The sequence below is a fragment of the Lates calcarifer genome, linkage group LG21 (assembly GCF_001640805.2).
Source record: "Lates calcarifer isolate ASB-BC8 linkage group LG21, TLL_Latcal_v3, whole genome shotgun sequence".
NCBI lineage: Eukaryota > Metazoa > Chordata > Actinopteri > Centropomidae > Lates > Lates calcarifer.
The window spans coordinates 15,751,614-15,778,327 of record NC_066853.1 but is presented as its reverse complement, the minus strand read 5'-3'; the positions used below and the strand labels follow the sequence as shown (position 1 = coordinate 15,778,327).

The window sequence follows — 26,714 nt, the reverse complement described above, 5'->3', positions numbered from 1 at the left end:
TTTTAGCACCCGTCATCCCCAGATGACTGAAAACTATCTATCTATCTATCTATCTATCTATCTATCTATCTATCTATCTATCTATCTATCTATCTATCCTGAGATTAAGGCCCTGGTATTATCCTGTGAATATGTCTTTATGTGTGTGTTTTGAATGGTGTTGTTATTAGCCAGGGCAGGATGGCCAAAAAATGACAACAAAACTTTTATTTATTTATTTTGCCAAATATGTAGATAAACTGACATCTACCTATGCTTATTCACTGCCAGTGAATATGCCCATTTTCTGACCCAACAGAAAATCTATATGAAAAGTAGGTTTAGGAATCAAAATGCTGAGAGAAATTTTGATGCTTCAAAAAGAATGAAAGACTGTGATTTTTTAGGTGCCATCATCAAGCCAAACATTTCCACTTGAATGTACAAAATAAATAGCCCTTGAAATAATAATAAAATAAAAGAATTTAATTGGCAGAGTACCATGAAATAGGCTTCAAAGACCACTTCCATGCTCTCCAGAGAGAGAAACTTTCCATTTTGGGCACTCTATGGATAGTTATGCCACCTTCAACAGACACAGTCAAACAGTCCACCATACCTATACATACCTATATAATGGTGTGAGTCGGAAATTTACAGTGCCCTGAAATAAAGATGGGGAGATACTACACCTTAAATGATTTAAAAAAAAAAAACTCTTAGAGTTTTTCTGTATGTTATAGGCTTTAAGTGTTATTTAATTATGCTCCAATGTCTCCGCCTCTGGATGCTTTTGGGTCAGAGAGAGTTTACTGCTACAGGCAGGGCGGAACTGCTGTTCGCAGTATGTCGAAGGAAGACGGACAGCCGAGCAGAGTTACAACATATCTATACAGCTAAGTTATTAACATGCCTCAGTGCTAGGTTAAATACCCAGTTTTGTAACGTCATCGCGGACACTATCGCTGCTTGTTTATGGGTGTTTCGGAGGGGTTTGAACTTCCCTCACATTCTCCCCAACGTATTTTAACGAAGGGAGGCGGCGGTGGAGCGCTCGGCAGCCATCTTTGGACCTGCCTGGGAGTGGGATTCGACTATTCTGGCACCCCAGTTACTTCAAGGGTGGGGATTTTAACCTATAATAATTAACAAATCGGTATGTTATAATCGACTGACAGCGTCAAGAACCACAAGGATTTGGCGTACGAAAGTGTCGCACCGGGGATGAAACAGGAAGAATACTTTTATAATCCCAAACTGTTTTGAATTAACGTTACACGACATTATCTGAAGCGCTGAAACCTGGCCTGTCAGAGGAGGGTGAGTTTCAGCTAACTGGCTAAGCTAACTTAGCAAACATCACATAGGTTAGCCTGCTAATTTAGCAGTTTCTGATAAATGACCCTTAAAGTTGTTTTAATTCCACATCATTCGTGCGGTTATTCAACTCTTCATGTAGTAAACACGCTGTGAATGTTGCTTTGATGGTTTCACCATATGACACGTAACTTAGCTTAGCTCACGTTAAGTTTGGTGTGTAGCTAACATTACAGCCAACGTTGGCCAGTCTGATTTGTTTGCGCACGCTTGTGAGTGTTGCTGGGTCTTTACATTTCAGACTTTTGTTCGTTTGACGTTGTTGTGTGACAGCTGAAACCGCTGATGGAAAGTGCCAACTTTCAACAAATCCCACTGAGTGCTCTCTCTAATTCCACTTGTGTTGCAACTCCAGCGAGGTGTTACTTTGCCACAGGTAACTTAGGATAAAACGCAGCAGGTAAGGCTGTGTTACAGCCTCAGAAATTATAGTTGAGGGTTTACTTAAAGGCAAACCATGGTCATATAAGTTTTTCAGAGCAGAAACACTACTGTATACAAGTGTCTACCTGCCCTAACTCTAATTAGGCCCAATTGTCAGTGTATTATATCAATGTACTGTAGTGTTGCCCTGTACATGTAGATAAACATTGGTCAAAAGATTGGAGTCCTTTGTTTTTGTTCTTTGACATGGGTGGGAAAGATATAAGGAACACTGGTGGTTGACAGTGTGATTCTGTGTGTTTTGTGCTATGGATTGGAGTGCCAACAGGAAATGACTTACCTGACCTACATCACTGATAAGTTTAAATTGCATACTGATTTCTAAGAAGTGATGTCAGTTGTATTTTGTCAAGATACATTATCTGTATGATATGAAGCTTTAAAAACTTTCCTTCACTGTGTCTAAAAATCGCAATGTCTGCCTGAAAGCAATGCCATTGTTGTTAACTCAAGAGAGATAATCACCAGTCAAAGTGCTCACCAGGGCCCAGTCCTACCTCCCTATAGCTGTGTGAACAGGAAATGCTGAGAAATGCAGCGCAATGAGGGCATACATTGGGAATTCCAGCCCTCCAGCTTTGTTGTCCTGTCCTGCTGCATTCTTGTGCATGTGTGTGTGCTAGTTGGAACGCAAGGGTGTTTTATGAAGGTATCAGTTATCATCACTCGCTTTTGTGCTCACGTGTCCACAGTTGAAAATGCCATCATGAGATATGACAACAAAGCTTATTCAAGAGCAACAGTGTAGTAAAGAACAATGGCAATAAAGAGGCGCAGTCCCACATGGTAATGAGGCTTTATTTCAGGGCCGTTGCTGCATCTGTGTGGAATAGTGAGTTGTTCAGTGTTGTTGTGAGACAAAAGATGTCTGCTTGAACTGGGGGCTGTTTCTCCCAGGCTGGGAAAGAAGTCTTGTGACTCTAGCGTCAGCTCTGCATCTGTTTGCAGCTGATCATCTGAGCCGCATGTACTCAGTAAACTTTGCTCAGTGATCTTTTACAGTCTACATCTGTGTTACAGCAGTAATGCTATAACACAAACTATTCAATGGGCAGCAAAGTAGTTGAAATCTTAGGTCTGATAGTGGACCCTAAGTCATATTTTGTTCATGTTCATTTCAGTTTAAAGGGTGAGTTCACCCTTTTCACCTATAAATGAAAAATACCAAATTTTTCCTGATATTCCTAGTGGTATCTAGTCATGCAGATAGTTTTGGTTGGTTTTATATGGTGAACTCTTGTTTAATCCACACACCCTACTTGGAATAGTTTCACTGGTGTTTCCGTTCACAAGAAAACATTTTACAATGACCGATGTTTACAGTAAGCTTGATGAAATTATATTGTTTGGAAGGACACGCTGGTGTTAAGTTTGTCAGGTGTAATTTTTCAACATGGTGAGCACCATAAACAAAATGTTAATCTGCATTGTAATAGGATGTTGTGGCGGTGGATATCTTAATTGAGAATAGGAAGGTGTAATGGTGTTTTGTGTGATTTTGGTGAACTGACTCCTAATCACTTGTAGGAAGGTTACATGGACAGTGTTTGGTATGTTTGAGAATGTGAGTTTACTGAGTACTTACAGGTTTAGCAAGTAGTCCGATCACTGGAATGCTTTGTTTCAGTTTAGGCATCTATCTCACAGTGAGGCAGTGTGCTGTTAACCTCGGTTTCTTTGTTCAAACTGGTTCTTTGTATCCTCATCACATCTGTCTGTCTACATACCAGCCACTGAAGGTGTGAGGAGAGGTTGTCAGGACACAGCCCACTGATTTCTGTACTGTAGTTGCTGTTACTATGGAAACTGGAGACTTATCTCTTGCTAGTTCAGGATTTCTAACTGGCCATTCTCCTCATTTGCACCTGACTTCATGGTTCAGTTTGTGTTTTGTGTAGCCTTCTCTTGCTCTGTCCGTATCTATAATATCAAAATCTATTAACCAGTCAGAGAGTTGTGGTTTTTAGACACAACTTTCACTTACATATTGTTTCACATTACCTTTCACTTTAACATAACAAGGTAGACAATGTGTGTATCTTGCCTCAACACATCCAGAAACCACTTTTGGAGCATATTGTGCTTGTATTTTATAAATAAGGAAGCCCTGTAATTTATACTAGGGACACATGAATGCCTTAGGTTATGCAACTCTGCTGATGGATTTTTTTTTCTTTGTACTCACTCTTATTTCTCCTTGTACTTTTAGCTCTGAACACATATGAGACCACTGTCCTGCAGATGAGCCATCAGTGGGGGCTTTCAAGTCGCTGTCGCAGACCCAGATAGTTGCTGGCGGCAGCGGCATTGCCCCCCAACTCCCCATTATGCCCAACAGTAGTCGGGCGGGGAGCCTGAAGGACCCCGAAATTGCTGAACTCTTCTTCAAGGAGGATCCGGAAAAGCTCTTCACAGATCTGCGTGAGATCGGACATGGCAGCTTTGGTGCTGTATATTTCGTGAGTATTTCACAATATACGGCCAAGGTCCAAGACTAAGCCTATTCTCATTCTGACACCTGAACTCTGTTTAAAAAAAATGCAACCTCCTCATTCATTTCAATAAGGCCACACATAGAATAGAATAGAATAGATCTTTATTGTCACTGTTTTTTCAAAACAATGAAACACCATATTTTGATACCCATAGGGGACCAGCAAAAAGGCGGTTGTCAGGGCAGAGAAGTAAACATTTCAGAATATTTCAGAATGACTCTAGAAGTGCAGCTCTGTTGTAGTGACACTGTCTCAGAGTGTCAGACAGCGACAGTCAACACTTTGAGTTCCAGCAAATTATTGAGCAAGCAAACTTAATAGTCTATATATATATATATATATATATATATACACATACACACACACACACACACACATATATATATATATATATGTACGTATACATGCATGATATATAATGTGTAAAGTAATATATAATGTGATCCCCATGGTGTGGGGTTTTTTGTCTCAGTATCTTTGAAAATGAAATCTTTTGGCTGTGACATGGTTGTTTTGTACAGTGAGATAGCTAAAATGGGTTATATAATTGCTGTAAAGTGGCTGTTATGCGCAAGCAGTTAGAACCATTTATTTATGTCAGTCAGCTTGCAGAGAATTGTATCACAAGTCCCAATTTGTTGTTATGCAATGCCACGATGTCCAAACAGCTGGACTGAGTCTTCAGTGTGGATCATGTAATTGAATATCAAATACAGATTGTGTTGTCATGATGGTTGGGTCAATGAATTCATATGTAGCAATTGTGGGTTTAATAAAATAAAAATAAAAAGAGAAAAAATGAATCATCACCGGTGCCATAACAAAGTGAAGATGACAACAGAACCAAAATGTAATGTGCTTATTATTCAGGCACGGGATGTGCGGACAAATGAGGTGGTGGCCATCAAGAAGATGTCCTACAGTGGAAAACAGTCCAGTGAGGTATGATAGCTTTCACTGACATTTTAACAGTCAAATGTTAACATGTTTACTCATTGACGTTACTTTATGTTTGTTGTTATAATGTTCTGCTTTTTACTTTCACAGAAATGGCAAGACATAATCAAAGAGGTGAAATTCCTGCAGAGAATACAACACCCAAACAGCATAGAGTACAAAGGATGTTACCTGCGAGAGCACACTGCCTGGGTAAGATTCTACATGAGTATCAGTAATGATGACCACACTGTATTAGACACTGATTGATAAAGAGGAAAAATAATAATTCACATAAAACACTTTTTATTTCATTGCAGCTGGTTATGGAGTATTGTCTAGGCTCTGCTTCAGATTTGTTAGAAGGTGAGTAGAAAACCTTTGAACTCATGATCATTGCTTGAGGCTGTGTGACTGCAAGCAGAGCGGGTAGTCTCCCTTTTCAAGTTTATCCTTGTTACTTTTCTCTTGATTTACGCATTGCTGTTGGTGAATGTATCCCTTCCAGTTCACAAGAAACCTCTCCAAGAAGTTGAAATAGCTGCAATTACCCATGGTGCTCTTCAAGGGTTGGCTTATCTTCACTCCCACAACATGATTCACCGGTGAGTGTGTCAAGTGTTCAGGAGCATGCACCAAGTGCTTCTGCCCTCAGGAGTTCTGTCTTCTGTGTGGAGCTTTAATCATTTCTTCTTATGCGTTTGACAGAGATATCAAAGCAGGAAACATTTTGCTGACAGAGCCAGGGCAGGTAAAACTAGCAGATTTTGGATCTGCCTCTATCGCCTGCCCTGCCAACTCCTTTGTTGGGACTCCATATTGGTAAGCTACAAAACAATTATTTTAAAGGTTTTTCTCAGAGGACTTTTCAGACTTTTCATTAACTTGCTATTCACATATTTCTATTGTGCTGTGTGTGCTTGTTTTCTCAGGATGGCCCCAGAGGTCATTTTAGCAATGGACGAGGGTCAGTATGATGGAAAGGTGGATATTTGGTCATTGGGAATAACCTGCATTGAATTAGGTACAGCCACTGTTGCATACTGCCTGATTCACATCTAACATTTAGACCTTTTTTATTTTTGCACTGCTTGTATCCATGCATCAGTTTTTATTCTTTCACAAACATCTCATAGCACACATTAAATGTACTCATTTATTCAGGCAATAACCAAATAATGTTGCTCTCTCTCCCTCACATAATTTCATTCTTCCTCACGTCCGACCCCTTGGTGTAACATGCTCCTTGGTTTGCAGCTGAGAGGAAGCCTCCACTGTTCAACATGAATGCAATGAGTGCCTTATACCACATAGCACAGAATGAGAGCCCCACGCTGCAGTCTAGTGAATGGTGAGTTTAGAATTTAATTTTTAAGTGCAGGTTTATTGCTTCTTAAACAGACTGAGTCCACAAAATAACAGTTATATTTGTCCATATTTCATCTCTCCACTTTAGGACGGATTATTTCCGAAACTTTGTAGACTCTTGCCTTCACAAACTTCCCCAGGATAGGCCGAACTCTGAGGAGCTCTTAAAGGTATGGATCAAAAAATGACTATGACAGACTTATGCTTAAAGGTTATAACATAACGTTACGATTCAGGATTTTAATGCAAGGGGTGTTTTCTGTGTCCTTTCTCCAGCATGCATTTGTCCAGCGTGAGCGGCCAGAATCAGTTCTAATAGACCTGATAAACCGGACTAAGGATGCAGTGCGGGAGCTGGACAATCTGCAGTATCGTAAAATGAAGAAGATCTTGTTTCAGGAAGCCCACAATGGCCCCACAACTGAGGCACAAGATGAAGAGGAGGTTTGTCATGTGACTGTTTCAACTGCTGCTAACCTGCATCTCTCTCTGTTGTCTCCAGTTTAGCAAGGCTCTGTTATATAGCTTTGTGCCAACCTATGCTATTAGAGAGCCTTGTTGTAACCTTGCTACCATCTGCTATCTATGTTATTTTTAGGAGCCAGAACACAATGTGGGTAGGACAGGTACAGTGAACAGCGTGGGGAGCAACCAGTCCATCCCCAGTATGTCAATCAGTGCCAGTTCCCAGAGCAGCTCTGTCAACAGTCTAACAGATGCAGGTGATGACAAGAGTGAGGTGGACATGGAGGGAGATCACACAGTCATGTCCAACAGCTCTGTCATACACCTCAAACCGGTAAGACGTTCAGGTTCCAGTCTGTTCTGAAGCCATGTCTTATATGTTTGAAATGGGTTATAGTAATTGTAATGTGTTTGTAATATGTTGTACCTCTGTGCCTTTTTGGTTCCCCCTCAGGAGGAGGAGACATATAATCAAGAGTCGGAACCTCACACCCGGCCAACTGAGCCACAGTCACCACCTGCCCACACTCCACGGCCAAAACGAAACCGCGAACACTTTGCTACTATACGCACAGCCTCAGTGGTAACAACACAGTTATTGTTTTGTTTTTTTCAGATTAAATTAGAAGATGGCTAAATAAAAAAAAATTGAACATCAATGGGTTGTTAATAGCCAAATATCTTTTGACATATTGTTCTTGTGATTATTTAATGCTTTTGCTTTTTGCATAAAGAGAATCGATGTCTTGTGTTTGTCAGCTCACTCGCCAGATTAAGGAGCACGAGCAGGATTCTGAATTAAGGGAGCAGATATTGGGCTACAAGCGCATGAGACGGCAGCACCAGAAGCAGCTGATGGCTCTGGAAAACAAGCTCAAGGCTGAGATGGATGAGCACAGACTCCGATTGGACAAGGAGCTGGAGAACCAGAGGAATAGCTTTGCCCAGGAGATGGAGAAACTGATCAAGAAGCACCAGGCGTCAATGGAGAAAGATGTATTATTTCATCGCATCCATGTGTTCATTCAGATTTATCATTTACTCTGGCTAGAATTTTGCACAAATCAAATTGATTATGATGTGTATTTCTCTATCAGGCAAAAACTGTTAGCAGCGATGAAAAGAAGTTCCAACAGCATATCCAGAGTCAACAGAAGAAAGAGCTCAACAGCTTCCTGGAATCCCAAAAACGGGAGTACAAACTGCGCAAGGAACAACTGAAAGAAGTAGGGAGACCCATTTGCATTCTTGAAAAAAAAAAGAAAAAAAAAAAAACACTAATTGGCAGTATGAAGTCAGTTCTACCAGTGACATGTAATCTTTATTCCCTTTAGGAGCTGAATGAAAACCAGTCAACACCCAAGAAAGAAAAGCAGGAGTGGCTGTCCAAGCAGAAAGAGAACTTCCAACACTACCAAGCAGAGGAGGAGGCCAACTTACAGCGCAGACAGAGGCAGTACCTTGAGCTGGAGTGCCGTAGGTTCAAACGGAGGATCTTGATTGCTCGCCACAATGTTGAACAGGACTTGGTGCGGGAGGTCAGTACTTTGTACTACTGGTTTTTAAATGATACAGATAATGATTACTCAACAAACTAAAACTGGTCCTTTAAGACTTTTTTCCTGAGTTATCTTTCTTGTGTTACACTCTTGTCTCTTTGTCGATTTGTCCTTACATGTGCAAATAATTAGGAGCTAAACAAGCGTCAGACCCAGAAGGACTTGGAACATGCCATGCTTCTCCGGCACCACGAGTCCATGCAAGAGCTGGAGTTCCGCCAGCTCAACACCATCCAAAAGACGAGGGCCGAGCTGATCCGCCTGCAGCACCAGACAGAGCTCACCAATCAGCAGGAGTACAACAAGAGGAGGGAGAGGGAACTTAGACGCAAACATGTAATGGAGGTTCGCCAGCAGCCCAAGAGCCTCAAGGTTAGAATAAGATTGTGAGCATGCTTGAATAGTTGATAGGCGCGCTCATTTAAATTATAATGGTAATAATAAAATGCTGCTCTGCATACTTGTTTAATAAGCAGTTCACCATCTGTCAGGTGGATCAGTGATTCATCTTGAATAAGCCAAGATGTGGTGAAGCATTGATTTGTGGAATTTAGAGCACAAAGACTTCATCAGGGTTTTGAATGTACATATTTTACCTTACCTGTAAGGAAAGCTGAACCATGTTTCTTATTGACTGTAAAACCTATTTTCCTGGGCCTACTTGCTTGAGCTAAGCCCAAAAATATTGTGATTGTACAGACCCAATATAGATAACAGGGGTCTGTATTTGTGTTGTTCAATGTTTGCCTTTCAATATAAAGAAATACATAACTTAATGACTTTTCTCTGCAACATAGTCCAAAGAGCTACAGATCAAGAAGCAGTTCCAGGACACCTGTAAGATCCAGACCAGGCAGTACAAAGCGCTGAGGAATCACCTGTTGGAGACCACACCAAAGTCAGAGCACAAGGCTGTCCTTAAACGGCTAAAGCAGGAGCAGCACCGCAAACTCGCCATCTTGGCAGAGCAGTATGACCACTCCATCAATGAGATGCTTTCCACTCAGGCGGTGAGTACGTAAATTGTGAATGGAGACCATGAAGACCATGACCATAAGGGTTCCACATGTTACATTTTGACTACAGAGGATGTGAATTTATTCTACTCCCTCAACCCTGATCTTGATCGCCTCTCTGTCCGTAGCTCCGTCTGGATGAGACTCAGGAGGCTCAGTGCCAAGCCCTACGTATGCAGCTGCAGCAGGAACTGGAGCTTCTCAATGCCTACCAGAGCAAGATTAAGATGCAGACAGATGCCCAGCATGACCGCGAGAAGAAGGACCTGGAGCAGAGGGTGTCACTCCGAAGGGCCCTGCTGGAACAGAAGGTTGCTATCCATGAATTATTCTCATGTGGGGTTTGCACTGGTCTGACTCCATGATTATTTGCAAGATTTTGGTTTTAAAAACCCACAACACACAAGTTTTAAGTTATTCTGGTTTATTAGAGCTGCTTGAAGGTAGGCAAGTCTATGTTAGGTCAGTGGACTCCATGTACTGATAAAAATGATAACGTAATGTCTGTAACAAGTGCAATGGAATTTACAGGAGAGTTATGGAGATGTCAATCAAGCAGAGTCTGTATACACTGTTGATGGATGGATGCCAGTAGAACACAGTGCAGCTAAGTGTATCTGCTTACTGTTAAACACGTACAGTGTGTAAAGATTGTTATTTATGTTTTTTCCATAGATTGAGGAGGAGATGATGTCCCTGCAGAATGAACGCTTGGAACGAATCCGGAGCCTGCTGGAGCGTCAAGCCAGAGAAGTTGAGGCTTTTGACTCGGAGAGTATGCGCCTGGGCTTCAGCAACATGGTGCTATCAAACATCTCCCCAGAGGCCCTTAGCAATAGCTTTCCTGGGGCTTCAGGGAGTTGGAGTCACCATCAGCAGCACCACCCATCTGGGAGCTCTCAAGGGCCGCACTGGGGCAGCGGTGGTTTGGGCGCAGGATCAAGCCACCAGGGCAGTCATCACCACTATCACTCCAGTCCAGGAGGGGCATCTATGCAGCAGGGCTGGGGGCAGGGCATGCAGGGAGGTGGGGGTCCAACACCGTGGGGCCACCCAGCAGCAGGACCACTGCTCTCCCGCAGCAGCGGAGGTGTACAGAACAGCCCCCAAGCAATGGGGAGGACATCCTCAGGAGGACGCAGTGAGCAGGGCATGAGCAGGAGTACCAGTGTCACCTCTCAAATATCTAACGGGTCACACCTCTCCTACACATAGATCCTCCCTGTCAGCCGTGGAGTCAGAGTTTGACCGTGGAGATGTAGAATCCAACAAACACAGCAGGACAGAGCTTTGGCTCAGTTCTGCTGCTCTGTCTCTCTCTCTCTGTGACACTTTCCCCTGCATTTCTCCCGTGTACAGATGTGGATGTGTGATTAAATAAATGTTGCTCAGGTCAAAAGGGCTGGAAAAGGCACAGCCCGTCCTCACGGCAGTTTATCAGCACACATACAGATCCTTAAATTTATGTTACATAAGTAATTTGAGTGTCAACACATAATACTCCCATTTGTTTTTATTTACAGCTCTCTCCTATGGAATTTTTAGAATATACGTTTTGTGCTATTTACAGCCATTGCTCTCATTTTGCACATGAAACACTGTTAAAAAGCCTTTGACATGTGTTAACTATGTACTTAGAAGTGTGGTATCAAACAATCACAGTTTTGTTTAGGACCCGCCCCCTCCTTGATTCACCCAAATCATATTCATTTATACACTGGCCGATTCTCTGATGGTGGAATGAATGCAGCAGACCTAACTAAAGACTTTTTTTTTGCTTTGCTGTTGTGATACCAGCCTGCTGTAATGGTCATTGTGATAAATTAGATGCCTCCTTTTACTTTTATTTCACTTGATTTCCTGGTCATCGGCCAAAATGAGACTTTACAAATTCAGAGCCAAATGAATTAATCTTAACTGTTTCAGGCTTATGCTACAGTTACAGTGCCTTTTAACCTTTGATCATAGAAATCAGTCTCAGATGTTTATAGTTCAATAGTTTTAAGTTTCATCAACCGTTTCTAATCAGTGCCAGTGTATGTTAAGTTCGGTCTATTTTAACACCTGTGATTTTAGTTCCAGAGGTCCCAGATACTTTTCTCAGATTACTATATTCACTGTGTATGCAGTAAAGTTGGTTTAAGTCTTATTCATTTTGGGAAATAGAAAATTATTTGTGCATATCAGTAACTATAGTTTTAGGTCTTTAGAGTGGTGGTATTCTAGGGGTGAACTTGTAAACCCCTGCGTTATGGAGAATGTCATTGTACACGTTGACAGGAGGAATAATGTGGGGGATAAAAAGGAGATTCATTTGCCTTCAAAACAAACCTACTATTGATCTGTTGATTTTTATTAGTGCCTTTTAAAACTGCTGCCTTTTTCAAAGCACTTTATACAGCTAGATACATGTAAAATTAATATCCGACTTCTTTTCGCAAAGCACCCAGAGGTTTTGTTGGTACGCTTGTTGTTACATTGAGGAGTCAAGCTAACCTGTGCTGTGATTTTTAGGAGCAATTTCCCAAATACAGTTAATAAGGTCAAGTGTATGGCAAAGTACAGTATATAAGTCAAAGCACCCCCACCCCCCTTTCTGCAGCTTTTACTGTGTTTTGAATGTGTGTGTTTGACTGTAGCTGTTGTTGGTCATCTCTGTGAGTTTATGCTGAATTTGAATGAATAGAGGACGTGAGGATGCTGCATCCTTTTTAGATATGTTTTGGCTACAATTTCCATTGAACCAACTCAACTGAGTTAATTAAAGAGGGTCCATTATGTGCAGGCAGGTAATGTAATTGTCATGACCATGACAGCAGGCTTGGCACTACTAAAAAAAAAAGAAAATCCTACAACACTGTTGAAAAATGTTGGTGCCCTGTTAAGTAACACTAAAAATTTTAAGGGTGCTAAGTTACAAATGTTACACCATCTCAACAGAACCCAGGAACAAGGGTGACTGAATCAAGCACATGCTTGCATGATGACATTGTAGCATATACATGTAAATGTAAAACTGAGTCAACACACATGGTGAAAAAATGGCCAAATACAAAATAAATGTGGCAAAAAGCACTTAGGTATTCTTTTGATAGCTCTAGCATTTCCTATCTGAATAATATCTGTTTCTGCTCACTCTCCTCTCTCTGGTTGATGAAATACCACTGGAGACGTTGGTGCCCTTTTAACCTAGCCTCTCTGTTCAAGTGAGGATTTCCATTTCCATACAGATAATTTAAGAACACTTTGATGAAAAAGCCTTTCAGAATAATTATCTCTTGATAATAAGGATCTATACTCCCCTGAATCACAAAGCTGGAGTTAAATGTTCATATGTGTATATTTTCTTAAAGAAAACATTTAAAAACTAAACTCACATTTCTAAAACTAACTTTATTTAACTGACCAAACACTCTGATATTAGCAAAATCTGTCTCTCTCAAAGTGGTGTTGAGTGGTTTGGACACAGCTCATTGAAAGATATTCTCGGTTTTTGTGTACAGAAACAAAATGCCTGTATGCATGTATTTGCTGTCATCTCCTTTAAATGCCACTTATTTAGTCACCCGGCCAGCTCTGAGCATTATCTCTGCAGAGTTTGTTCTCCTCCACTCTGCATATTTTTGACCATTTGCCCCCATTCCACTCTGATTCAGAGCCAATGCTTCAGATACTGGCTCTTTCTGAATGTCATACTGTGATATATTCCTATCACATTTGAGGACACAAAAATGCTGGGGTCTTTTTTTAATAGGTGGGATTTCAGTTTTCCATGTGTATATATCCTACCTAGAAAGTAAGCATTATATCAAGTTATATATGGTTTGGTCCCAAAACACTTACATTTTTTATGTGACTAGTTCCAGCTACTGTAACACAACAGGTTCCATTCATCATTTCCTTTCTGATTTATTGATATTTGATAAAGGGGAATGTATTTAACATTATTGGAATCTTACCTTAAGTCAAAAGCCAAGGCCAAGAGTTTGAATGTTAGGCCAATCGAACCTCACATACATGCCAACCTTAAGTTTGTATGCACAATTTTTGTTCACTTTTACGTCAGTGTTGTGTGTGAGGGAGTCTGGATGTTGTTGTCAATCATTGTCGGTCATAAGACCCTCTCAACCAACCTGGATCTTATTTGTTATTTGAATTATTATTGTTTTTTATTACTTAAACTTTGATGTCAAATTTTGTCCTACTGACTGAAAACGTATGGGATACTGAATGAGAATCTGCAACAAAAAAAAAGGCGATCCTTTCTATGGTCAAACACTGTGCCATACCTGAGTTGCCAAGCCCAGATACCACTGCATTGTCTCATCTCCATGGTTTAATCTATCACTGGGCTGATGGCATGAAATGGATGAAACATAGAAACAAGTTGGTTCTGGTCTAGTGCCCAAAGTAAAAAGGCTTGAAAAGATGATGTGGTGACAGGCAAATTATGAAAAGAGATTGCATTTCTTTGAAGATGTCAGTATTCTTCTTTGGCACATTACCACTACAACTCATAACCTGTATTAAAATGTATAGATGGTGGAACTTGTTCTTGAATGTCAGAGAGATTATGAAGATACTACGTAAGAGATGGTAAAGTACTAAAAGTGGATTTAAATTGTGTAAAAAGAATCACAAAACAGAATAAAAATAGGATCAAATTTACTATTTTGTTTGTATTATATTTACCATTGTGTTGGCAGAGGGATATTGAACAGAAATCAGCTGTAATAAAGTAATTTTAGTATAACTCGTCTTGTGTGTGTGTTTTTTTATTTACTTCTTCATTTTTGAGACTTCACATGTGCAGCGTTAGGTTGCTGTAGTAGTTAAATTAAACGCTACTACGATGGGATTTCAGAAAAGGCGTGGCAGGACTTCCGAAGATCCGCGGACCACAGCTTGGGAACCCGTCAACCAACTGTCGCAGAAGCGGAAATAGATGCAACGTGATATGTGACGAGCATTGTAAACAAAAGTGAATGTTTAGCGTCAGCTAGCTTGGAAAGGGAATGCTGTCACGAGAATTTTTGACTTGAGTAAGTAAATAGTCTGAAAACAAGACGCAGTGCTTATTTAGTGTTACTTACCTTTATATTGGCCCCGCTAGCAATATGGATATTTAACAAATCTTAGCTGTAAAACTTGAGTCGCACCAGCTTGTTTCTCTGTAGTAACCGTATTTTTGATTGAAATCGTTGCATTAACGATGCATTAATTAATTGTAGACGTTAAAAACAAAGTGTAACGATTAGCTGAACTAACTACACACACAGGTTTTAGAACAAGTAGCTGTGAGGTAGCTAGCTGGCTAGCACAGCTACTTGTAGCTCGACTTGAACTAGCAAGCTAAGACCCGTAAGACATCGATATCGTCTCTGTAACACTATATTTCCCTGCAATGAGGAAAAAGACCAACAACTGTGTATGAAGTATTGCAACGACACATAAACGTTAGTAACGTCGATGATACCAGGCTAGCTATGTATTGTATAGTGAATCATCGTCGACACTTACCTTTAGCTAAAATGTTTGGACACTTGATTTGCTAACTTTACTTTAAGAGCAAACAGATTAGTGCGAGGTTAGCCAGGTAAAGCTTACATTGTCGACTTCAAAGTGTACAAGGGAGGCAAATGAGGAAATATCTATTGTGTTTACTTAGTTACAATCTATATACTTCTTAACAATACGCACTTGATTTGGACTAGCTACATTATTAATAATGTTATAGTTTGATAGAACACGGTATGTTTTGTGAAATGTTAGTTATCCAAACACTGCTGACAGTAGTAGGCTTATTTTAAATTAGGTACTGTAGATAAACAAAATATACGTGGGTTAGATGAGCATAAACCAACTACTACAGAGGAAGAATTATGACGTATAAAGTATTTATTGCACAAATGACTGATGCAAGAAAAGGAGTTTTAATATAAGAAAAATATATTATAAGTTGGCTTGCCATGTCTGCAATGCATACTAAAGTTGCAATATTTATGTACAAAAGTTATTTACAATATTTCCCTTTTTAGTTGGTTGTCACACAAATTTGCAACATTTCCTAAACTGGTTTAATTCAACTAGAAACATTACAGTAATAATAAAAAAAATAGTATTGCAAAGTCTCTGGCAATAGACACATGTATACCATCTTATACTGTCCAACCCTAATTCAGAGAACACTTATTTCTACTGTGTGTCTGTTGTCTTCACAGAGCTCCAGGATGTTGTGTGAAGTCCTGCTGTCATCACTATGGTTCCTGTTTGTTATCTTCTGGGTCGAGACAATAAGTGTGTGGCTGTTTCTCTCCATGTTCTACCAGGACCGGGCTTTTTACCATTGGGGAGATGGGTAAGAGATGTTTTTCTGTGGTTAACTTTTTTATGTACATATTCATATTTTTGTTCATCCTCTGACAAAAAAAGCAAAAAATACTCACCCTGTACTATTTGATATATATAATAAATCCCACATTTACTGATATCTGTAGCCTTACTTTTGATATTCTGTTATGATTTCTAGTGTTTCTACAGCTTCTTATTCTATCCCAGTTATGTGATTACATTGTATAAATTTTTCCTCATTTAATACCACTTTTGCTGTCACACAAATCAATTTAAATACTTTATATTGTGGTCCTGATGATGTTGCTTATAGTTAGCACCTCCACCTCTTTCAACCCAGGGTTTAAAGTAAGCTGATAACCAACGTTGTGGCACTGGTTGTCCAGAATCACCAATGATAGGCTCAATGAAACCATGTAAACCAGAGAGAGGCATATTAAGTTCAACTTGTTTTGTGGTACAGGCCAGAGATCTGTTTGTTTTCATCACCAACATGTCTTTGTCAGCTAACTAACTACCTCAGGAGTAATGGGAGAGAGGAGAGCATAGAATGACATGCTTTGAAAAGCAAAGCATTGTCTCTGTTTCCTTGATAAACCCCAAAATTAGACCTTAAGAGTCCTCAAGTCCTGTCCTGAATCGATGGATGGAAAAACACTTAAGACCTAATGGCCGATGTCCATTATGGAGTCAGTCTTGTGTGCACTTGATTCATGGGTTAGTGAGCGTAATGTTTTAATGGAACCATTCTTTTGATGTCACAGGGTATTTGTAGATGATCCTGGACAGATGATATACATGTTGAGCAGGTATGTACTTTGTCTTGACCCCGAATAATTAAGTTTATAATTTGTTATTTTGAAATATAATCTGTGTGTCTGTAGGTAAGTTCTAATCTCTTGTCTCTCTCCACAGAGGTGACACTCGTATGCAGACAGAAATGCAGACCTGAGATGGGAAAAGATCAACAACTTCACCGGACGACTCTCAGTAGAGGGCTGTTGCAGTTATGTGAGAGAGGAACATATGATGGAAAGCATTAGCTGTTTTTCCTTTGCACTGACTGCCTTGCACACTGTTGTGCACAGTCCTTGTTAATATAGAAATATATAGGCCCACTTTGAATAATAGGTGGTGGCAAGGTACAGCATGAGTGAAGGCACAATGAAGACATAGTGGGAGGTTCCTCAGTGATTGATATGCGTCACTTCCACCTATGTAACATTTATATTTTCACTTTCAGATTTTTAGGAAACAGAATGAATGTAGCAGAAGAGTACAAAGGATGAGTTCAGTGCAGTTCAGCGAGATGATATTTTGATCACACTACCCTTCTATGCAACTACAGTTGTTGCTGTCTGCAGCTATATTTGTGTTTTAAATATAAGAGAGCAGTAAATCTGTTTCAAGTTACATGTATGAATGTTGCTGCCACTTATCAGATATTTTGGTGCATGTGATAAACTTTTAACAAGGAGCGAGTTTTGAATATTGGAGGTGGTGGAGCTGTGTTCTTGGGTTAAAATGTATGTAAACAGATGATTATCAAGTGTTCATAATTTGATCAAAGATTTTATATTTTTCACACTAAGAACGTTCACCTTCAGTAGACAAACTGGCAACAGGAGTTGAGCTTGAAGGCTTATCATTATCATTGGAAGCACCACTTTGTCCACTTACTGGAAGTTTTCCAGAGCTTTCAGCCACATCTTGTGTCCTTTATCAGCAGATGGATTTTGCTTTAGCTTTAAAACTCTGTTCCAATATGAGACCATTTGTTATTACATGATTGAAATTCCATACTGAGGTCATGTGATAACTGAACCATCTCCACAGCATGTGCAAAAACTCCCCATCTGTCGAAGATCACAAGATGATCTTTATGTGTGTATGTGTCTAAGGACAGAATAGTGTGAGAGTACTTTCTTGAGACAGTATGTCAATGATATATCCATAAAAAGGAATAAAAGTGAAATTATACGTTAAAAAAAACTATATCTCTTTGCAAGCATGTAAGATTATTGGTCTGCCAGACATTTTTGTATTTCCTCTTGGTGTCTGTCAATTAAAGGGTTAGCTTTTGAGCAAAACCAGCGGATAGTTTTGGTCTCCTTTTTGTAACTGAGACACATAATGTCAATGTTGTTTTATATCAATATGTTCAATAAATGGAAAGTATTTCTAAGTACAAGTTTTTGCTGAATATACCACTGACCCATATACCTTACATGCCAGGGCACTAGGGGTCGCTCTCATCAAATAAAGCAAATCTTGTACAAAGCCGTGAGCCTTCATCGTACACCACCGGGTCGTCAGCCTATTCTGCCGGGACAAAATAAAAAATGCTTTGTGGTAGAAGTTACATTTAACAGTCGTATGTGGTTTTATGAAGACCAAGGATTTTGTTTGACAACGGGCGCGTTTGTGTTGATTATCTGTGCAAACAAAGAACTTTTGTTGTGAGCAGTTTGTCATAAACATGGCTCCAACGATTCAGACTCAAGCTCAACGAGAGGACGGACACAGGTAATTAAAAAGCCTTTACGAGTTCATTAACCTAGCTGAATATGTACTTTTGACAAATTATAATAAAGTTAACGTTAAATCAGCTTTGAGTCGGTAGCATTTTCCAGGTTACTCAGTTTTCAGTTGTGTACAACATTAGCTAACAATGTCAGTTAGCTAGCTAAACAAACCAGCAAGCTTAATGTCAAGTTAACTTACTAACTTGCTAACCTGCCTGCTAAGGTAACTTATCCTATTATTTAGCGCCGGTTGACTAAATTAGAGAAATACACTTGGGCTTTGTGGGCAGTAGAGGCAAATAAAACGGCTAACTTTGTGTTAGAAGTAGCCAAATGTAGTGTAGGCTAGCCAGTGTTAGCCAGTCTGAATGCTAACAGTAACGATAGTAAATTGACGGAACAAGAATCTGCGAATTCACGTAAAGTTAGATAACCACTGGACAGAAAATGATACAGTACATTTCACTGCTCTCGAAAGATATTATGAATGCAGCTTACAGTGCACCAGAATATATTTTACGTTTCATTTTAATGGTACCATTGAAAGTCTACACTGAGTGACCACATTATCCATTCAACAGTGCATTCTAATGCAGTTTAATACAACAGCTCTGCCATTAACTCCACATTTCTGAACTTAATGTTCAGCTTTTGTTGACATTGTCGATATAATATATGAGGAAGACACAATATAAGAAGCATTATTGAATATAATGCAGTCCAGTACAGCACAACCACTAACTTTGACCTTGTTAAAACATGTAGTTGAGTTCTCCTCTATGGCAGTGTCAAAACAATCTGAACATTATAGATAAATTAAAAATAGAACAGATGCATTTGATTGCATTAGACTATGCAGTTGGCAATGCCTCAGGTACTACTTGGTAAATTCCTGAAATGTTTTAATCTCTTTAGTGACTATATTTTAGTACTTTAAGAGTACATTTTAGACTGTAATTAGAAGTAGTTAGAGACTTGGTAAGGTGTGCATTTTTTTCAAGATAAACATACTGTTTTGTTGAAGGAGGTTGAGGCATTACATCTTCCTCAATTTTTAGAGTTGAGTTCAGTCAGGAAATGTTGCCAGAATGTTTGCTACAAAGGAATAAACACAATGACATGGTTCTTCAGTGGCCTGCCTCAGTGACTCTCAATATGACAAAATGTAACATCCATCTATCCATCCAAATATAAGAGAAGGATAAAGGGAGTAGTGATTGACACAGTAACTCTTATCAAAGTCATAGGACTTTTATACATCACAATTGAGCAGTGGTTGACTGATGGCTGTTTTCTCTCTCAGTAGGCCGTCCTCTCACAGAACTGTCCCGGAGAGGTGGGTAGATTTAACGCTGTTTTGTTTTTGCTATCATGCACAATGATTTGAGATATGCATCCTTAGTGCATGCTATCATATGTGAAAATGACCACAACTGAGTTTGTCCTCGACTTCTGTGCCCACGACAGGTCAGGAGTTGTCTGTCGAGTGAAGTACTGCAACAGCCTGCCTGACATCCCTTTTGATCCCAAATTCATCACATATCCTTTTGATCAGCACAGGTAAATACAGACTGTCCCCACAGTCACTTACTATTAAGTAAACACTTCTAAACATAGACACATCTTAACATTTCTGTCTCTCTGCTGTGGCAGATTTGTACAGTATAAAGCCACTTCTCTAGAGAAGCAGCACAAGCATGAGCTCCTGACTGAGCCAGACCTTGGGGTCACCATTGATCTCATCAACCCAGACACCTACCGCATAGATCCCAACAGTAAGTCCCCAGTTGTGATTCTATGCCACATACTATTCTTCATTTTTTCAGAAACTGAGTCACTTAATCAAATGTCTGAGTTGACTGAGCCAATCTTTTAAATTGTCAGTATTGCTGGATCCTGCTGATGAAAAACTATTGGAAGAGGACATCCAAGCTCCATCCAGTTCAAAGAGGTAAGTCTACTAGTAGGCAATTTGATGCTGTTGTAAATTAATGTGGAGATTTTTTGTGTACATTTTTTCCATTGTCTCTGTCAGGTCACAGCAGCATGCCAAAGTGGTGCCGTGGATGAGAAAAACAGAATATATTTCGACAGGAGTTTAACAGATATGGCGTTTCCAATGAGAAAGTGGAAGTCAAGTAAGTTATTTTGTGTACCTTGAAATAACCTAGTAGTAGAAAGCTGTATGAATTGGGGTGTGTGTGTCTGTGTGTAACCTAGACATGTTTTGTGTTTAGGATCGGTGTATCAGTCAAACAACAGTTTACAGAGGAAGAAATTTACAAGGACAGAGACAGCCAGATTTCTGCTATTGAGAAGACATTTGAGGATGCACAGAAATCGGTGAGTGAACGCATTACCCAGGCTTGCCAAATCCTTTTTGTAATGGTTAGCTGTCAGACCCTAAATGGTCAAAAATGATTTATGTTGTTGTTGTTGTTTCTTTCCAGATCTCACAGCACTACAGTAAACCCAGAGTTACTCCTGTGGAGATACTGCCTGTGTTCCCTGACTTCAAGGTGAGCCAGCTACTCAACAAAAATAATTCACTCAGTTTATTGTGGTTTTTATTTTGATCATGCTCAAACTGTTTTTGTCAGTTTATGGTATTTTAACTGAAAAGCTGACACTTTAAAGGCTTAGATAATAATATTGTACACACTTTCTCTTTCCTCAGATGTGGATCAACCCATGTGCTCAGGTCATCTTTGACTCTGATCCTGCACCTAAAGACATATCAGGGCCAGCAGGAGTGGAAATGATGTCTCAGGCTATGATCAGGTGTCTGCAAAATATCCATTGTGTGGATGTGCGAATCAACAGTACCATTTCTGCAGAAATACTAATTCAGGTTTATTATCTCTTGAATACAGGGGTATGATGGATGAGGAAGGAAACCAGTTTGTGGCCTACTTCCTGCCCAATGAAGACACACTTCGCAAGCGCAAGAGAGACTGTGAGGAGGGTGTAGATTATATGCCTGATGATTTGTAAGTAAATATATTACATTGAGAAAATCTATCTTTTTTGATGCATTTGTTGAATACCAGGAAGTAATAATGCATTTTATTTTCTGTGTTTCAGGTATGATTACAAGATAGCCAGGGAGTACAACTGGAATGTCAAGAACAAAGCCAGCAAGGGTTATGAGGAGAACTACTTCTTTATCTTCAGAGATGGAGATGGTGTTTACTACAATGAGCTCGAGACAAGGTAAATCATCGATCAGAGACGAGACAAAAGGGAGATATGCTATTTACAGGAATGGTTGCAGCTGGTGTGTTAAGATCAAGCATCTTAGTGTTGATGTTTTAGTGTAGATTGCTATGCTTTAGAGAGTTTGGTGTCAGTTGTTAACGCACCACTGTCAATCATATGAGGCTTTCATGGGAAGCTGTTTGGCCTTGTCCTCTGACAGCCTTCCCTCTGTCCTACAGGGTGCGTTTGAGCAAGAGAAGAGCCAAGGCTGGAGCGCAGTCGACCACAAACGCAGTGCTGGTGTGTAAGCACAGAGATATGAATGAGAAAGAGCTCGAAGCTCAGGTGAGTGTCAAGGTCCTTTGTTTTGTGAACATCACAGTTTTTAGCATGTAATGATGCATATGAACTTGAATTATTTTACCACAAACTGGACACTCATTTGTCTATTGATTATATATAATACTTTTTTTGGATGAAATTAAAAGGTACTGTTTATGACATTACATCATACTGTTTCTGTTTCAAAGTATATTATATATAATTATTTAAAGTTGTGATCAAATTCAGTTGGTTTTTCTGCCAGACATTACAACCACTAAACAAAGTAATTGCAATACTACAGTATGGTATTGGAGGTGATTTGTCAGTAGCATATTAGTATTTGTAGTACATGTAGTCGGTGCTTGGTGCTCTCATGTGCATTATTATATTCTATGCATTAGATAGATATTTAACTGTGTTTTCCAGTAAGACTCAGCTAAGCAAATTATTTGATATACAGCAGCTATAAGCTTGCATTCTTTATTGATCCTCATACAGAAGTTGTTTACTAATGACTGATGATTCCCTTTCTTGTGATTCTCAGGAAGCACGTAAAGCTCAGCTGGAGAACCATGAGCCAGAAGATGAAGAGGAAGATATGGACATGGATAAAGACATGCAGGACTCTGGTCAGTTTTCTTTTATCCTCTGCCACTGTGTTTCCCATCATTTAATTGTTACCAAACTGGCTAGCTGCTACACCCCAGTAATGTCAGTGTGTGCTAATTAAATCACCATCTCTGCTCTGTGTGATACTTGCATTGTTTTCTCCAGGTGATGAGAAAGACAAGGGCAGCGGGAGTGAGGTGGAGAACTCTGGCAGTGAATCAGAGAGGGAGGATGAAGACCGAGAACAAAGGGGAGAAGATGACGAAGAGGATGAGGACAGAGGGAAGAGAAGGAGGAAAGCAAGCGGCAGCGGGAGTGAAAGCGGCGAGGAGAGGACCAGAGAGATGCGAGACGAGGAAGAGATCTTCGGCAGCGATGATGACAGTGACGACAACGAGCCGAAGAACAGGAGCAGCGGGGACGAGGGCAGCGGGAGTGAGGATGAAGGGAGGAACAGAGGAGGCAGCAGGAGTCGGAGCGCGTCTCCAGCACACAGCGATCGCAGCAGTGACCACTCAGAGGCCCAGGCTCAGAGTGGAAGCGGAAGCGACAGAGGCTCGGACTCCAGTGATGCCAGCGACAGTGAATAAGATGAGTGGTCCGGACAGCATGGTGACAGCAAACTATCTAATCTGTATGTTCAGCTATAAACATGGCAGTGTAACCCTGTCACTTACCTTAATAGTCAGTCTGGGGCAGTAATTTCTTGATTATTGCAAATACCCAATGAAATGTGCAAGCAAGATGCTCATTGGTTTTGGACTGGGGATAGCTCTCCTCAGTCCAGTTTTTAGGTTTAGCTCGAGCACCAGTAGATATTTGTACACCATTCCTCTTGTTTTCGTCTGCCAGAAATTCAGTACAGGATTATGTAAAAATGTCTTTGCTCTCTCAGCTTTGTGTTACAGCTTTGAAACAGATAATAAATTGGAGGTGGCATTTTTTAAAGAAACTCAGCAAAAATTGTTGTTTTTTTCTCTTTAAAAAATTTAGGAAACCTATAAAACAAAACAAGAGGGACTTTTTCATGTCCAATATGAGTATGGTTTTAATGCAAAAATTTCAAAACATGATTATGCACAGTAGAGCCATTTATTAGCAATAGCATACTTAACAATTCAAAATTAAAATCAAGGGGCATATTTCACAAAGAAACTGATAGTACAGGAAATATGGGAGATGCATATTCAGCGAAAAAATGACAGTTGGTTCTTCAGCCATTCCTCTGTCAAGTCATCAGCGTTTCTTGTTTCAAAGACCTAACAGAGTAAAACGGAGCATGTCCAATTCAACCACAGCAAACAAATTACACAACATTAAAAGTACAATTTGCTGAACAAGTGCAGGTATTAATTTAAAAATAATTGAGAGATTTCGATTGGATATCATCATCATCTTAAAATTGTACAGAGCACATCTTTGTGATTGACAGGCACAGGTTTGGAAAAAATGCCTGGGATTTCTTTGGTCGGAAAGTCTGTGATGTACAGTCATACAGAATATACAGTGTTCTGTGTATATTTGACAGATTTACCTATAAAGGCATCGTTCTTAACAGGAATAAATAACATTTAAAAGTAAACTGAGTTCAGTAGTTTATGCTCTAAATGACATTAGATGTATAAGATGTAGGTCAAATTTTGATGTAATTACCTTTGTGAGCTCTGCAGCTTGGACCAGTCGATTCTTGCTGCCTGCATACATCATCTGTTGCTCTGGCTTACATCCTGTAAAAATGAAGTCAGCATTTTCCTGAGGGATTCTTAAATTTGACCAATTAAACTTGCATCAAAAAATCCCAGCTGATGCCAGATTGAAAATCTGCCTGTTTAGGTATTCTTCAAGCAAGAGGTCGATCTATGCAGAACAATTAGTTTTGAGTCGTGAAAAGATTATCACTCACCCATTGGGCTAGAGAATATGAAACACAGAGGGTAAGACACCCTGCCATCAGCATGAACATATTTGTAGCTGTAGACAATGAATGTGCACTGTTGTCAAGGAATTCAAAATATGCATCAAACTGTAGTCTTATATGAATGCAACATTTACAATTATATGTAAATTTGAGATTTTTCAATATATACAAGGCATTTAGTGAGGATATCTGGGTTGCCGCTCTGGAAGTTCATCTCTCAACTGATCCAGTGAGATGTCCTGAAAGACAAAGTTGAGTCTAAGTGACTTTTAACTGATCCAAAAGAAATCAAGTAAAAGAGAAAAAATACAACACTAATGTAACACTTGCCTCGTATTCCTCCTCAAGGATAACAAGCTGTTTCTCCATGTCTATTTTCACTGGGAAATAACAATGATTATTAAGTCTTTTGGTTCAGTTTAATATTTGTCAATGCACTGATATATGGGATTTGAATTTGTGTTGATCCAGTTACAAATGTGTCAGAGTGGAGATGTGCTACTTACTCAGTATGGCAGCATTGTTGGTCTCTTTTCGAAATCTAAACTTTTTCAGTTTATCTTTCAGACTTTCATCCACTTCGCACACAACCAGAGAGCTTGACTGTAAAATATCATAAAAAATATGACTTCAGCTGTGTCAATCGGAGAAATATGAAAATGTTTCCTGATGTTCATGTGCTTCTGATAAAGTTAACTGGATTGGTCCACGGGCCATAAATAGAAACAATGAAAGAGGGTAAGAGACATCTGCTTGATCTGTTCAGATTTTAAGGTCTCTATCCACCTTGCATGGATGCATTAAACATTTACAACACTATTCTGACATATTGAGGGCAGGAAATGTTTGTGCTGCAACATGCAAGAACGTAGTTTCCTGTATGAAAGAACGCGGGGGATGGTCGACTTGTGTTGCAACGGTAAAGCAAAAAACATATAGGCAAATATGTTTGAACAACAATTCGTCAAATCCAGTAAATTTCAACAGAAAAGCAAAATGTTTCAAACAGTTGCATCAGTTTCACCTACCATTCTCAATGGATTCTTTTCTTTTCCTGTCTTCGGGGTGACACGGCCTTGCTGAAACAGTTTGCGACAGACTGACAGCTACTCTCAGACTGTCAAGAGATCCTCCTTAAGATGGCAAGGGGAGGACACATAGCACTGACATTCACCAGTGCTGCTTCCTCTTTTCTACAACACAAGATGATGCCGGCATGAAGCTCAGCTGTGTGTTGTATGTAACAGTGTGGTTATCTCTTAATGCATATGTAATACATGAAGGTAAAAATACACATAGCATACCTATAAATGTTAGTATAACAGAAGAGACTGGGTGTTTAAGTGGAATAGATCATACTGTTTGAAGGTTGTCTATCAATGTCACTTTACTGTGGGATTCTTCTAGTGTTGGTTAGGGTTACTTTCATTTCCCATTATCATGAGGATATCACATGGAAACATAGCAGAGGCAAGACAATATTCAAATCCTTTAAAGTAACAATGCCGCAATTTAATAATGCTCTTAAAATTAAAAGTCTTGCAGTCACATCTTTAAATCAAAGTATAGAAATATATGCAAAAATTGCACCTAAACTAAAAAGTATTCATAAAAAAGGGCTCTATCACTGTTATGCATTTTTGTTGCATTCCAGGATTAGATGTGAAGCAAGTGTAATCACAGTGTGTAATATATTAAACAAGATTATAATGTATCTTTTTTAAGCGTTTGATCATCTAAGGCCTAAATTTGTCTTGCACTTGCCCTGTGTTGCACTTTGGGCCACTTCCCTGCATGCTTCAAATGGAATGTGGCTCCACTTAGACACACACTACATAACTGTTGTGCACAGAAAAGGCTTGCAACTGGAGGGACAGGTTTACTCTGCATTACCTAACATTAATTCAGGGGTAGTTAAGGTATAGTGTCTTACTCAAGGACAAATGGACAGGAGGAACCAGACCAACCTTATACGACCTGCAAACTAGCAATGTTTCCCAGAAGGCAGGAGAATGCTGTTATACTGCTCCCTATTGATGGAAACTTTAGGCATGTTGCAACTCTGTCCACACCCCAGTCATTGATGTCACCACAGGTCCTCTGTTACTCATACATATATATTATGTACATCATATATATATATAATGTCA

General features: G+C 39.7%; 3 protein-coding genes across 4 annotated transcripts; 2 read left to right on the top strand and 1 right to left on the bottom strand.

Annotated features, from left to right (window-relative positions):
- Positions 1 to 788: 788 nt before the first annotated feature.
- On the top strand, positions 789 to 14,392 carry taok1a (TAO kinase 1a). Of its 2 annotated transcripts, none has more exons than XM_018668229.2 (20): positions 789 to 1,101; positions 4,010 to 4,259; positions 5,166 to 5,237; positions 5,343 to 5,444; positions 5,552 to 5,597; positions 5,740 to 5,836; positions 5,940 to 6,053; positions 6,164 to 6,255; positions 6,489 to 6,582; positions 6,688 to 6,769; positions 6,876 to 7,043; positions 7,198 to 7,398; positions 7,519 to 7,647; positions 7,824 to 8,060; positions 8,162 to 8,290; positions 8,399 to 8,602; positions 8,756 to 8,995; positions 9,421 to 9,633; positions 9,768 to 9,950; positions 10,315 to 14,392. In XM_018668229.2, exons 2-20 carry the CDS (start codon positions 4,128 to 4,130, stop codon positions 10,852 to 10,854), a joined length of 3,075 nt encoding a protein of 1,024 aa, XP_018523745.1. In that variant the 5' UTR covers positions 789 to 1,101; positions 4,010 to 4,127; the 3' UTR covers positions 10,855 to 14,392. The 2 variants fall into 2 exon arrangements, with proteins under 2 accessions (XP_018523745.1, XP_018523744.1); XM_018668228.2 differs by having other exon boundaries at positions 789 to 1,299.
- Positions 14,393 to 18,255: 3,863 nt separating this feature from the next.
- On the top strand, positions 18,256 to 23,598 carry paf1 (PAF1 homolog, Paf1/RNA polymerase II complex component). The gene is given in 15 exon segments (XM_051065409.1): positions 18,256 to 18,516; positions 19,822 to 19,851; positions 19,983 to 20,075; positions 20,169 to 20,290; positions 20,400 to 20,466; positions 20,551 to 20,608; positions 20,610 to 20,653; positions 20,753 to 20,858; positions 20,966 to 21,034; positions 21,193 to 21,296; positions 21,389 to 21,505; positions 21,600 to 21,728; positions 21,953 to 22,058; positions 22,582 to 22,666; positions 22,812 to 23,598. Coding segments are annotated over 15 exon segments (1,602 nt in total). The 5' UTR covers positions 18,256 to 18,469; the 3' UTR covers positions 23,237 to 23,598.
- A 78-nt stretch (positions 23,599 to 23,676) lies between these two features.
- On the bottom strand, positions 23,677 to 25,758 carry gmfg (glia maturation factor, gamma). Its single transcript, XM_018668227.2, has 7 exons — positions 25,593 to 25,758; positions 25,071 to 25,167; positions 24,895 to 24,944; positions 24,754 to 24,803; positions 24,550 to 24,632; positions 24,300 to 24,373; positions 23,677 to 23,905 (listed from the first exon to the last, which is right to left on the bottom strand). The coding sequence occupies exons 1-7, from the start codon at positions 25,593 to 25,595 to the stop codon at positions 23,834 to 23,836; spliced, it is 429 nt and encodes a 142-aa protein (XP_018523743.1). The 5' UTR covers positions 25,596 to 25,758; the 3' UTR covers positions 23,677 to 23,833.
- Positions 25,759 to 26,714: the final 956 nt, after the last annotated feature.

What these genes read in the sequence shown, in the direction of transcription:
- taok1a (XM_018668229.2), top strand. Translation starts at nt 4,128, where the DNA reads ATGCCCAACAGTAGTCGGGCGGGGAGCCTGAAGGACCCCGAAATTGCT. An exon ending in ACTCTGAGGAGCTCTTAAAG is followed by an intron (nt 6,770 to 6,875) that starts GTATGGATCAAA and finishes TCCTTTCTCCAG; the next exon opens with CATGCATTTGTCCAGCGTGA. An exon ending in AGGCGTCAATGGAGAAAGAT is followed by an intron (nt 8,061 to 8,161) that starts GTATTATTTCAT and finishes TTTCTCTATCAG; the next exon opens with GCAAAAACTGTTAGCAGCGA.
- gmfg (XM_018668227.2), bottom strand. An exon ending in TCCTTGAGGAGGAATACGAG is followed by an intron (nt 24,804 to 24,894) that starts GCAAGTGTTACA and finishes TTTGTCTTTCAG; the next exon opens with GACATCTCACTGGATCAGTT. An exon ending in CTTCCAGAGCGGCAACCCAG is followed by an intron (nt 24,633 to 24,753) that starts ATATCCTCACTA and finishes ACAACAGTGCAC; the next exon opens with ATTCATTGTCTACAGCTACA.